The sequence below is a fragment of the Balaenoptera musculus genome, chromosome 9 (genome assembly GCF_009873245.2).
Source record: "Balaenoptera musculus isolate JJ_BM4_2016_0621 chromosome 9, mBalMus1.pri.v3, whole genome shotgun sequence".
In the NCBI taxonomy this organism is placed as follows: domain Eukaryota; kingdom Metazoa; phylum Chordata; class Mammalia; order Artiodactyla; family Balaenopteridae; genus Balaenoptera; species Balaenoptera musculus.
Genome location: NC_045793.1, coordinates 16,920,795 through 16,933,843, shown reverse-complemented (window position 1 = coordinate 16,933,843; position 13,049 = coordinate 16,920,795). Strand labels below are relative to the sequence as shown.

The 13,049-nt window shown below is 39.9% G+C and overlaps 1 protein-coding gene across 2 annotated transcripts in view; it reads right to left on the bottom strand.

Annotated features, from left to right (window-relative positions):
- Positions 1-13,049, bottom strand: part of PTN (pleiotrophin) — a 101,738-nt gene that overhangs the window by 23,964 nt on the left and 64,725 nt on the right. For both annotated transcript variants that reach the window (XM_036864552.1, XM_036864551.1), the window contains exons 2-4: positions 4,192-4,307; positions 3,117-3,290; positions 785-946 (exon numbers count right to left, since the gene is read on the bottom strand). In XM_036864552.1, coding sequence (XP_036720447.1) covers positions 785-946; positions 3,117-3,290; positions 4,192-4,306 — 451 coding nt within the window. In that variant the 5' untranslated portion in view covers position 4,307. The remainder of the gene's footprint in view (positions 1-784; positions 947-3,116; positions 3,291-4,191; positions 4,308-13,049) is intronic.

Here is a 13,049-nt window from a genome sequence, read left to right as displayed (position 1 = left end):
CACATACAGTCACATTCTGAGGTGCTGTGGGTTAGGACTTCAACATTTGAATTTTGGGGGAAATAACTCAGCCCATACAACAATGAAATGAAAGAGTTTAACACCTCTTTGTCTTCCCTCAGCTGGGATTCTATTTGTATGAAACCATGGCTATGATATTTGGTTTGGTTTACTTTCTCCAACATGAGAGCAGAGTTTGACTTTCTGGGAATGGATAGAAAGAGCTCTACATAATTCTGAAATTCCATGATAAATGTAGTTGGTAAGCTAATCTAACTAAACAAATATAAAGGCTCTGAAAAAAATATTAGAAATACAGAACCTATCAAGTTATGAGGTAGAAAAAGGAAAAATATAAAATAATTTAACTGATTTCATGAAAACTATATATGTTGATAATCTAGGAGAGGCTTGATTTTTAATTTTCAGCCTCTTGATCTTTCTAAGTTTGTCCATACTTGTCAGGATGTAGTCCTGATTTAGGGCTTGAAATATATGGTCACCATGCAGCTGTCTTAATTGGCCTGTTTTGCTAAGTTGTTTATCTGTGCACGGAGACTGTTCCTGTCCCCCCAGCTGCGCAGAGGACTTCAATTTGAATTCATCAACTGCCTGCTGAAAAGTACTTGTGTGATGCTCAGTATATGAGCTTTTTTCAATCCCTTTCTAAAGGTAATTCACCCAAGATTTCCTTCTGGAAAATTTGAGTTTGCACATCTGAAGATCCTGCCTGAGTCCCTCAATCCACTCAGATTAAAATTATGGTTCAAAGGCAGGAACCTACCTTGAGGTTTGGGCTTAGTCAGTTTGCCACAGGGCTTGGAGATGGTGACTGTCTTCTGACAGTCGGCGTTGTGGAGGGCTCGCTTCAGGCTTCCAGTTCTGGTCTTCAAGGCCGTGTTCAGGTCACATTCTCCCCAGGCCTGGAACTGGTATTTGCACTCCGCTAGAGGCAGGGTAGGACCAAACAGAAATCTGTGAGTTCCTCTTGGAGTGCCATGAAAATAGACACTTTTGTTAACTTTTTGTAGTGAGGTAATTGTAGGTTCACATGCAAGAAATAATACAGACAGATCCCATATACCCTGCACCCAGTTTCCCTCAGTGGTGATATCCTGCATAGCTATAGTCCAATAGCACCACCAGGAAATTGACGAGGACACAGTCCATAGACGTTATTTAGGTGTCCCCAGTTTCACCTGCACTGATTTGTGTATATGTACGTGTGCACATTTAGTCCTCTGCGACTTTATCACATGTGTAGGTAAGAGTGAGTACCCCCACCGTTAGTATTCAAACAACTTCTAACACAAGGGTCCCTTGGGTTATCCTTTTACAGTCAGAACTTAGCTTCCGTCTTCCTTTCCCACCTCCTTAACCCTTGGCAATTACTAATCTGTTCTCCACCTCTGTAATTGTGTCATTTTACGAATGTTATATAAACGGAATCATACAGTATGTAATCTTTTGAGACTGGCTTGTTTTGCTCAGCAAAATTTCCTGAAGGTCCATCCAAGTTGTATTAATCAATAGTCTGTTCCTTTCATTGTCGAGGAATCCTCCATGGTATGGATGTACCCCAGTTTGTTTAACCATTCACCAGTTGAAAGATATCTGGGTCATTCCCAACTTTTGGTAACCACTAAAGCTGCTTATACATTCATGTATAGGTTTTTAAAAGATCATAAATTTCCATTTCTCTAGGATAAATGCCTAAGAGTGAAACCACTGCATTTTATGGTAAACACAAGTTCAGTTTTGTGAAAAACTGCCATACTCTTTTCCAGTGTGGCTCTACTATTCTGTCTTCCCATCACCAATGTATGAGTGATCTAGTTTCTCTGCATCCTCGCTAGCAATTGATGTTATTTCTAATTTTAGCCATTCTGATAGGTGTGTAGTATATAGTGATGTCTCTTTGGTTTTCATTTTTATTTTCCTAATGGAGAAAAGCTGTTGAACATCTTTTCAGGTGTTTATTTGCCACCTATATATCCTCTTCAGTAAAATGTTTGTTCATGTCTTTTGCCCACTTTCTAACTGGATTGTTAGTTTTGAGAGCTCTTTATATATTCTAGGCATAAGACCTTTAAGACACACTTTTTAAGACATTTTGCATGTAGTCCTTTAGGGTACCCATATACAATTTAAGATCAAATGTATCTGAATTTCACCATGCCTTTATAGAATTTACCTCCATTCATAAAAAGTTGTAACCCCAAAGGTTATAGAGAATGAAAAAGATATAGTGCGTATATTCATTATCCTTCTCCATTGATCAATAGGCCAAAGCACATTTCTGTAAACCAGTGAGAATATTTGGGGCGTTGTGTCCCACTATAGCTGAGAAAGGCAAAGAATCTAGAATGTGAAAAAACAGGCAATTTGGGTGTTCAATGGTGGGTTTAAAGTTGGAAGTGTGAAAGATTCCTTCTCAAATAAGGAGATGAGGTCAGCATGAAACTGGCAATAGTCAGTGAGAAAAAATCTGTGAAAAGTGGCTCATAGCAGCCCTGCTGGATCTGGTAAGTAAATCTATGAAACAGTGTGGAGAGTGGGGAGGGAACAAAAGAGAGAGAGGGCCTGGAAGTAACAGAAAGAGATCTGGAGGAGGAGGAGAATAAGTAAGAAAAGAGGAAGGGGAGATCAAAGGAATCTAGAAATAGAAGAAGGGAAGGGAACACTGCTAGGAGGGATCAAGGGCATATTTTCTGTCCGTTTTGGTAAGATAGTGGCCTCAGTCAGGGACTATTCTGACATGCCCACCGGAAGGAAACATGCAGCAACATCTGGAGATATTTTCAGTTGTTGCATTTGGTGAGGTGGGGAGTGCCACAAGAAACTAGTGGGTAGAAGTCAGAGATGCAGTTAAATATCCTACAATGCACAGGACAGCCCTCCCTCCAGGACACAAAAACTGTCTGGCCCCAAATTCTGGTAGAACTGAAAATGAGGGACGTGGGGTTAGGCAAGATGCTTGGTTATTTTGCATATGATAAAATAAACTTGTTAAAATAATAAACAGAGTCAACCTCCAAAAGATGCTTGATGCAAGAATGACAGAATTATCTCAGGGTGGAAGATTAAATCAATAGGACAGAAGGGGTGGAATTTACCTCCAAATTGCTTTTTCCAGTTGCAGGGGATCTTACATCTCTGGGTCTTCATGGTTTGTTTACACTCAGCTCCGGTCCGGGTGCCCTCCCGTGTGCCCAGCCCACAGTCCCCGCTGGTGGGCACACACACACTCCACTGCCATTCTCCACAGTCGGACTTCTTCACTTTCTTTTCTGAAAGGGAGGAAGGAAAAACAATCAATGTCCAGAAAACTCTTTAACTCCTAGATATAACCAAGTTAATTCCTGAGCTCCATAATTGCATGGTTGTGCTTTTAACCTCTATCTTCAGTGTCCAGTAAAGAGTAGGAACTCGATAGGTGTTAGCTGAATGGTTGAATCAACCAATGACCAAGAGAATGGAGAAAGAGACCTAAGGAGCTAGAACTAATATTCATTTAACTCTTACTATGTGCCAGGGACTGTGCTAAGTGATTTACTGACATCTCCTTTTAGAAGCAAACATTTCTGAAAAAGAGAAGATGATCAAAGTCAGTTAAACCTAAAAAATGAGAAAATATTCTTTGAGAAGTAACAGTTGTCAGATTAGCCATTTCAATGCATGTCAATGTTCCTTTCTCTGTCTTATAGATGGAATAGCATAAATTAAATGTGGTGGACCACAGATGTAATAGACTCTCAGCTCCACAACCTCCTTATGACATTGGGAGTGACACAGAAAAGGTGCTTTATCCTCTCTAAGCTTCAGTTTCCTCCTTTGTAAATATGAGATAAAACAAAACTTGCTTGCAGGACTCTTTTTAAGGAAGAGTGTCAACATAAGTAAAACACTTGATTGCTGGTCAATTTTCTGAACGTTGTAGCTGTTAATATGATCATTATTATTTCAGTCAATAGTTAATGATCACCACCTATACTTCAGGACTTAGAGTGGGGGGTGGAATCAGAGGGGATGTCACTTAGGTTCCTCTAAATACTTGGAAGGAAGGAAGGTGGGAAGAAAGGAAGAAAGAAAAGGAGGGAGGGAGGGAAGGAGAAAAGACAAAAATTAGGTAGTTGGATTAGATGGATGCTAATCAATGAAGAGTTTTGTGTTCATAACCATATTGCTTACCTGGTTTCTCTTTCTTTCCTGCTTCAGCAGTATCTACAGCTGCTAAAATGAAAATAAATGCCAGGAAGGCAGCTGCAAATTTTCGACGCTGCTGCAGGTACTGTTGAGTCTGCATTCTAGGAATAAACAGAGAAACAGAAGAAGGTGGTGTCAACCTAAGTAACTATAGTCATCCTTATAACTCCTGACAATTCCCAAAAACAACCATGGTGTTGTAGCCCATGTGGATAATCTGAATGGACACAATGAATGGATTACCTGTGCAAGTATATGTTTGCTGTTATCTTCAGATGCCTCAATAATGACCAACATCTCAGATTTATTTTATCGTTTCCATGATCATGATTATCTTATCATCATAGTTCTATTATTCATTGGTCCACTGAAGAGTAAAGCCCAAAACAGAAGAAGAGCTAGCACACCTTCGATCTATAGCAAAAACACTTCTAAACTCACATGTGCTGAAAATCCTCTAAATTCTAGGATGGAATGAAGAGTTTACACTTACTCATAATTTGAAATTTGAATAAAAATCCCAGGATAACATTATGAAGACTCCCTTAGAACTTGAAGTCATTTGCGACAGCCTAGTGTCAGTATGATTGCCTTGCTAAGCAAACTTGGGAAGTCTCAGTTCAAGCCCCAGGACAGCCCACTTCTTGAAGCTACACCAAGTCACTGGCTTTAGCAACTCACCTGGCAGTCATTTATCTCTATCTGGTATGTTCATGGTGTTTTATACTTCATATAAAAATGACAGTAATAACGTATGGTCATTAACTCTGAGAATTTTTCTTCCAGAAGTATAGATTGTATAGATTGTTTAGATAATTTTACATTCTCATGAATGTAAACAATAAAACGTCACATATATAAGGGATTGAGATCACTCTATTCTGCAATTTGCTTTTCCTCATTCAAACACATCTATGAAATGATGTCCTTGTCCGTGAATTTTTCCCCCTTTCTGTGACATTGGAAATGCTATCCCTTATTAGTGTTTTTTTAATTGATGACTCTAGGTTCCATTGTATGGATGAAGCATATTTCATCTATCAATTAAAGTTAGTGTTTTGGTCATTTGGTCCTTTCAACGAATCTTACATCCTAAATAGCTGCTCAACATCTCCATTACTTTCTAAAATCTAAAATTAGGTGTTTTGTTCTTCCTCTTAATGCTAAATTTTTATAACTATACTTCACTGATGGTCAGACAGAAAAGTTCCTACTGATGCTGAGACTTTTCCTATGACTCTCATTGGACATGAACTATATGAGAAGCCAGTCTGGATGTACTGGTTGGCAAGTCTTCTCAGAGTTGAGTACCCTGGTGCATCTACACTACTATACATAAATCACTTAGCCATGCATCATTTACAATTATTAGGTGTAATGTGAACCAAGGTGAAGGTCTTCTGTTGTTATCTCCAAAGGCTGTCCAAGAACATACTCTCAGTGACTAACCACTTTGGAGGCGGAAACTTTTCATTTGAACTTTCTTAAAGGGTAAGTTAACTTTTAAATTCAGAACTTTAAAATTTTAACGTATTTCTTTCCAAGTTGGAACACACCTTTATGTTTCATAATTACCTTCGAATACCTGAAATATTTAAATTGTGAATTAGATGAGAATTCAGAAATTTCCATCATGAAAGCACAGCTCTTGAGAGAACTTTCTGACCAAGCAATGGAGAGATACTTGCAGAGCTTGGTAAAGAAAGGTCACTGAGGAAACATGGCCACTTGGCAGAAACAGAAAGAACTCTTCCATAAATAACACACACGCACAGAGTTATTAATAGAAAGGTGCTATTGCTGGCTATTTTAACCTCAGCATTTCTAGTTTGACATTGCTAAGTTCTTACTTTTATAATTATTTTCAAAAAGCTTTCTCTCAATCAAGTTAAATTCACTTAATTTCAAGAAAAAAAAATCCCACATGGGCCAGAATTTGCTGACCAAAAATTTCTTTTGAGTCATAGAATGGTCTATGAAACAAGTGATCTTAACTATAGTGGGAGCAGAGAGGAAGGAAGGAGAGAGGAATTGGGATGAGAGTTGGAGAGTTGGTAGAACGGAAGTGCACTCTAGTCTATGTTATTTCTCCTATTGATTCAGAAAAATTCGGAATCTTAATTAGTGGGCAAAATGTTAATTTCAGCTTTTAGATGTTCTAAAGAAAAATGCATGCAATTCCATGTGTACAGGGAAAATGTGTAAAGTATGTGATCAGCAATAGGTGTGAGTTGGAGAATCTTCTCAACCTCTTTTCCCTTCCCTCCTGTTTTGCCTACCATTCTGCTTAAGCGTCTATTTTGATAGCTTAAGATTTTTCTGGGTAGAGCAAATGAAAAAATGGTTATTTAAAAGAAGAGAGTAAGGGAGTTTAGAAAAGAGATGACTCAAATTATCCAAAAGCCCAAGTAGCATGCTGGTGCCTTGGTACCGTGGTAAAAACTTGAGTAATTAAACATGTGTAGATAACAGTTTCCCTTGCTTGTGGTATTTGCATAGTTGATTGTTTATTTGTCCTTAGCATCAAGCAAAGGCAAAAGCATCTGTATATGGTTTAATCCTACCTGCTATCCAACAGATGCTAGATGAGCACAGAGGCAAGAGCATTGACCTTAAGGAAGTGGTCAGGATCATGACTTATTTTTCACATGGAGGGAAATAAAACAGTGGCAGAATAAGCCTTGCTAAGTCAGCTCAGTTCTTTTGAATAATTTACTTATTTTCACCCCCTCCTACTGCCATCTTGTGTTGTACTTGCTCTGACAGATTTAATTTCATAGGGTTTAATGGTTAAGTTGAAGACTACCCTAGATGTCTGTTGTCTGGAAATTATTGTTGAGTTATCTCAATCACTAGTAAGTACGAAGTTCAAAGTTTCTGAAACCAAGTTGGTTTCTGAAACCAACTCAGGGGAAAAGTGTTAATTTATTAAATCCTGGTCACTTCTATAGAGAAATCGCTGATGAGAAGGAAAAGAGAGCTCTCCTTTCCTTTAGCATTTTAATAGGATCTAGAATTTTTAAAGATGATTAACATCTCGTGTAAACATAAAACAAGAATGCTGGAATCTGTCTCTTAGGGATCTGTTTGGAATGACTAATATAGGATTTGAAGGCAGAAGCTTTGGCTTAAACTTCAGCTCCACCATATAATTTTTGGAATGTTCTTGGGCAAATCACAACCATTTGAACCACTGTTTTGACATCTACAAAGTGGGTTTGATTATAACAACAACTTGAGAGGTTTATTGTGAAAATGCAAGATGTAGACACAGAGCTAACCCAGAATATCAAGAAATATATTATTAGTTGTTGAATAAAGTTAATTCACCCCTACACTCGTATTACTTACTAAAAGGAAGTACTTCTTTTTATTAAGACATAACAAGCATGAGACTTTAAGCTGTCTAAGATCATCTAAAATCAAAAGATAAAAATTTTAAAAAACAAAAAAGACAGAGATATGATTTAATGCCAACTAAAGATTTGTTCAGCTTTCTAAGGGTACAAATTTGTTCAGCCTTTTGACTTCTTAAAAAGTTAAAATAAACTCAAGGACCTTCATCCCCAGTATTTCTCTGGAGTTCGCTGAAGTAAAGAGACTCCATGTTGAGAATTAGGGAAACTGTTGATGTCATTTAACATGTATGAAATGAAAAAAAAATCTAACTTTGCAACTGCATAAGCCTCTTGTGTGGTGAAACTATTCTACTGCCCTCTTTATTTCAAGTACCTAGGATAGGACCCCAGCACTTAGTTGCCACTCAGTAAAATTTTTGCCAGCAAAAATTATTGCCAAAACATGGTATCAAACAGAGGAATTAATATTCATGCTAAAATGATGTCTCAGCCCTTTGTCTATACCATGGGATATAAAATTCACTGAAGAAATTGGGCTGGAAACAACCAGAATCTAAAGCAGTTTCATACATACAGAAATAGTCAGTGAATGATTTGCAATGCTTCTGCATCATATATTACACATCATCAGACTTTTCTAGATATTTTGTGATCTACCTGCCTAAATTTCTGTGAAAAAGTAATTTTTTTCCTTTTTATAGGTCACTTTTCTTTATTTTCACCAACTCTTCTTCAAGTCATCATCCTCATATTGATTTATTTTCAAATGGTTTGGTCATTGCCTTAGATTCCTAAAGTCTCATATAAATAGCCATTATGTTTACAATGGAATCTTTTGCTAAATCAGACCTTCACTTTGACCTTGTTAAGCTTATTTAAACACTAAGGCTTGAAAAGAATGTGTCCCAAGCACGTGTGTGCATGACCTCAGGTACACTCTACTCACACCCCAGAAATAAGTTCAACAGTGTTCCATCTTTGATTTTAACTAAGTGCATTATCAATTAGATGGATAAAGAAGGACATTCGCTTAATTTTGTGTAACTCAATAAAAACAAGCAACTTTCAGGCTGAAATATTTTCATGGCATGGTGGCACCTGCTGGAAAAATGTGATATTTTAAGACATTTTCTTTAGACATCTATTCACCGATTTTTAGAGCACCTACTAAGGGCCAGGTGTATGCTGGGCATGGGAACATGATAAAAGAATATGATTCAGCCCTCCCCCTAAAACAGTTCTGTCTAACTGGGAGAAAAGGGAGAGAAATGATTCACTATGGTAAATATCATGAAAAGTTTATAAACATAGTGCTAGCTCAGTACATAGGCTCAAGTGATAATTTTGCTTAGCAAGGTTGAGTGAGGTAGAGGGCTGGGTATATTTTATCTTTTTTTTTTTTTTTTAATGGTTGAAGTCTTCTAAATAAAGAAAAGAGGGAAGGAAGGGAAATTCAGGCAGAAAGGACCAAATAAGTGAATATGTGGAGATGATGTTTATAATACATTCAGTGACAGAATGTGATTGGAATAGAGTGTACAGTAGCAAGTAACAGTGGGTGGACCTCAAAAGGAGAAAGATGAAATGAGTTAATCCTGGGAGCTGTGAGGGAGGAAGATAGACAGAGTTATTAACTGGTCTGCAGAAGTGAAGCAAGGGAAGGTCAGGGAGGGAGGAAAAGGCTGCATGTTGTATAAACGTGACTAAAACCCTAAATTACCACCAAAGGGGCAGCCTCCATACTCAACAGTTCATCCGGATATCGTTAATATAGTACATTTGTTACCGTTTTGGCTTTGTTTTTATTTTTGTTTATCAGTTTTGTGGCTGTTCTATGTACTTTGGTTCATTTTGGGGTGTTTATTACCAAAGTACTATAATTGGAGCCAAGAATGAGCTCCAAGACTCAAAAAGTTCATACACACACACATTTAAAAATCCCTTCTCATTTTCATTAGAAAAATAAAATTGGGCCAAAGCAGTGATTTTTAGAGCACCGGTGTTTCCAGGAAGAGGTAAAAGGCTGCTGCCAGGCATTAAAGGATCCTGAAAATGTGTGTTGAGAGCCACCCCTCTGTGCCCATAGCTCCCACGCTTATCTCAGCTTCAGCTGGAGCAGGTCCTCTTTAACTACTTTCCTTAGTGGCTTCCTTGTAAGTTTTCATTTGTCAAGAAAGAAAAATGTATTTAAAAGTCACTGGTCTGGCCAATCTCAAGATCTACCCAGTAGGGGATGTCATGGTACAAAACAGTATTTTTTCAAAAGGTAGAAATGGGAAAATGTCTCAAGTAGGTGATGTAAATATGAAATATATTTGAGTATGCAAAATGCCTTGCTTGTGGTAGCAAAAATAGGAATTTTACAAGTGTGTATTTTAACTGTTCCATACTTTACAGTAAAGTTGGACATGATTATGTCCTCTTATCAAAGATCAAACACACAGTATAACAAGTATGATTACAAATATGAGGAAAATATGTCAGAAAATCATAAGGCATTAAAAACAAAATTTTTAATACTGTGGGAAGAGAAGGGCCTTTGGAGTCAGCCAGATTTCTTCCATATAAGCTTCGTCACTTATGATATCTGTGATGTGGACAAAGCAGTCACTCGCTTTTACTCTCAGTATCCTCCTGTAAGAAAATTTAGAGTTTCATCATGCAGGCTCGTTGTTTGTTTAAAGATTACAATGAGAGGAGACCTTCAAGATGGCGGAGGAGTAAGACGCGGAGATCAACTTCCTCCCCACAAATACATCAGAAATACACCTACACGTGGAACTGCTCCTACAGAACACCCATGGAACGCTGGCAGAAGACGTCAGACCTCCCAAAAGGCAAGAAACTCCCCACGTACCTGGGTAGGGCAAAAGAAAAAAGAAATAACAGGGACAAAAGAATAAGGACGGCACCTGCACCAGTGGGAGGGAGCTGTGAAGGAGGAAAGGTTTCCACACACTAGGAAGCCCCTTCGCGGGCGGAGACTGCGGGTGGCAGAGGGGGGAAGCTCTCTGCGGGTGGCAGAGGGGGGAAGCTTCGGAGCCGCGGAGGAGAGCGCAGCCACAGGGGTGCGGAGGGCAAAGCGGAGAGATTCCCGCACAGAGGCTCGGCGCTGAGCAGCACTCACCAGCCCGAGAGGCTTGTCTGCTCCCCCGCTGGGGCGGGCGGGGCTGGGAGCTGAGGCTCGGGCTTCGGTCGGGTCGCAGGGAGAGGACTGGGGCTGGCGGCATGAACACAGCCTGAAGGGGCTAGTGCGACACACGGCTAGCCGGGAGGGAGTCCGGGAAAAGGTCTGCAGCTGCCTAAAAGGCAAGAGACTTTTTCTTGCCTCTTTGTTTCCTGGTGCGCGAGGAGGGGGGATTCAGAGCGCCGCCTAAATGAGCTCCAGAGACGGGTGTGAGCCACGGCTATCAGCGTGGACCTCAGAGACGGGCGTGAGACGCTGGGGCTGCTGCTGCCGCCACCAAGAAGCCTGTGTGCGAGCTCAGGTCACTCTCCACACCTCCCCTCCCGGGAGCCTGTGCAGCCCGCCACTGCCAGGCTCCCGTGATCCAGGGACAACTTCCCCGGGAGAACGCACGGCGCGCCTCAGGCTGCTGCAACGTCACGCCGGCCTCTGCCGCCGCAGGCTCGCCCCGCATCCGTACCCCTCCCTCCCCTGGGCCTGAGGGAGCCAGAGCCCCCAAAGCAGCTGCTCCTTTAACCCCGTCCTGTCTGAGCAAAGAACAGACGCCCTCAGGCGACCTACACGCAGAGGCGGGTCCAAATCCAAAGCTGACCCCCGGGAGCTGTACGAACAAAGAAGAGAAAGGGAAATCTCTCCCAGCAGCCTCAGGAGCAGCAGATTCAATCTCCACAATCAACTTGATGTACCTGCATCTGTGGAATACCTGAATAGACAACGAATCATCCCAAAATTGAGGCAGTGCACTTTGGGAGCAACAATATATATATTCTTTTCCTTTTTCTCTTTTTGTGAGTGTGTATCTGTATGCTTCTGTGTGTGATTTTTGTCTGTATAGCTTTGCTTTTACCATTTGGCCTAGGGTTCTTTCTGTGCCTTTTTTTTTTTTTTTTTAGTATAGTTTTTAGCACTTGTTATCATTGGTGGATTTACTTTTTGGTTTGGTTGTTCTCTTCTTTCTTTTTTTCTTTTTTCTTTATTACTTTTTAATTTTTTTATTTTTAATAATTATTTTTTATTTTAATAACTTTATTTTACTTATTTTATTTTTTTCTTTCTTTCTTTTTTTCTCCCTTTTCTTCTGAACCGTGTGTCTGACAGGGTCTTGGTGCTCTGGCTGGGTGTCACGCCTGTGCCTCTGAGATGGGAGTGGGGAGTTCAGCACATTGGTCCACCAGAGACCTCCCACCTCCACATAATATCAAACAGCAAAAGCTCTTCCACAGATCTCCATCTCAATGCTAAGACCCAGCTCCACTCAACGACCAGCAAGCTACAGTGCTGGACACCCCATGCCAAACAACTATCAAGACAGGAACACAACCCCACCCATTAGTAGAGAGGCTGCTGAAAATCATACTAAGTTCACAGACACCCCAAAACACACACCCAGACGTGGTCCTGCCCACCAGAAAGACAAGATCCAACCTCATCCACCAGAACACAGGCACTACTCCCCTCCACCAGGAAGCCTACACAACTCACTGAACCAAACTTGGCCACTGGGGGCAGATGCCAAAAATAAATGGGAGCTATGGACCTGCAGCCTGCGAAAAGGAGACCCCAAACACAGTAAGTTAAGCAAAATGAGAAGACAGAGAAACACACAGCAGATGAAGGAGCAAGGTAAAAACCCACCAGAACAAACAAATGAAGAGGAAATAGGCAGTCTACCTGAAAAAGAATTCAGAGTAATGATAGTAAAGATGATCCAAAATCTTGGAAATAGAATGGAGAAAATTCAAGAAACGTTTAACAAGGACGTAGAAGAACTACAGAGCAAACAAACAATGATGAACAAAACAATAAATGAAATTAAAAATTCTCTAGAAGGAATCAATAGCAGAATAACTGAGGCAGAAGAACAGATAACTGACCTGGAAGATAAAATAGTGGAAATAAATACTGCAGAGCAGAATAAAGAAAAAAGAATGTAAAGAATTGAAGACAGTCTCAGAGACCTCTGGAACAACATTAAACACACCAACATTCGAATTATAGGGATCCCAGAAGAAGAAGAGAAAAAGAAAGGGACTGAGAAAATATTTGAGGAGATTATAGTTGAAAACTTCCCTAATATGGGAAAGGAAATAGTGAATCAAGTCCAGGAAGCACAGAGAGTCCCATACAGGATAAATCCAAGGAGAAACATGCCAAGACACATATTAGTCAAACAATCAAAAAATAAATACAAAGAAAAGATATTAAAAGCACCAAGGGAAAAACAACCAATAATATACAAGGGAATACCCATAAGGTTAACAGCTGATCTTTCAGCAGAAACTCTGCAAGCCAGAAGG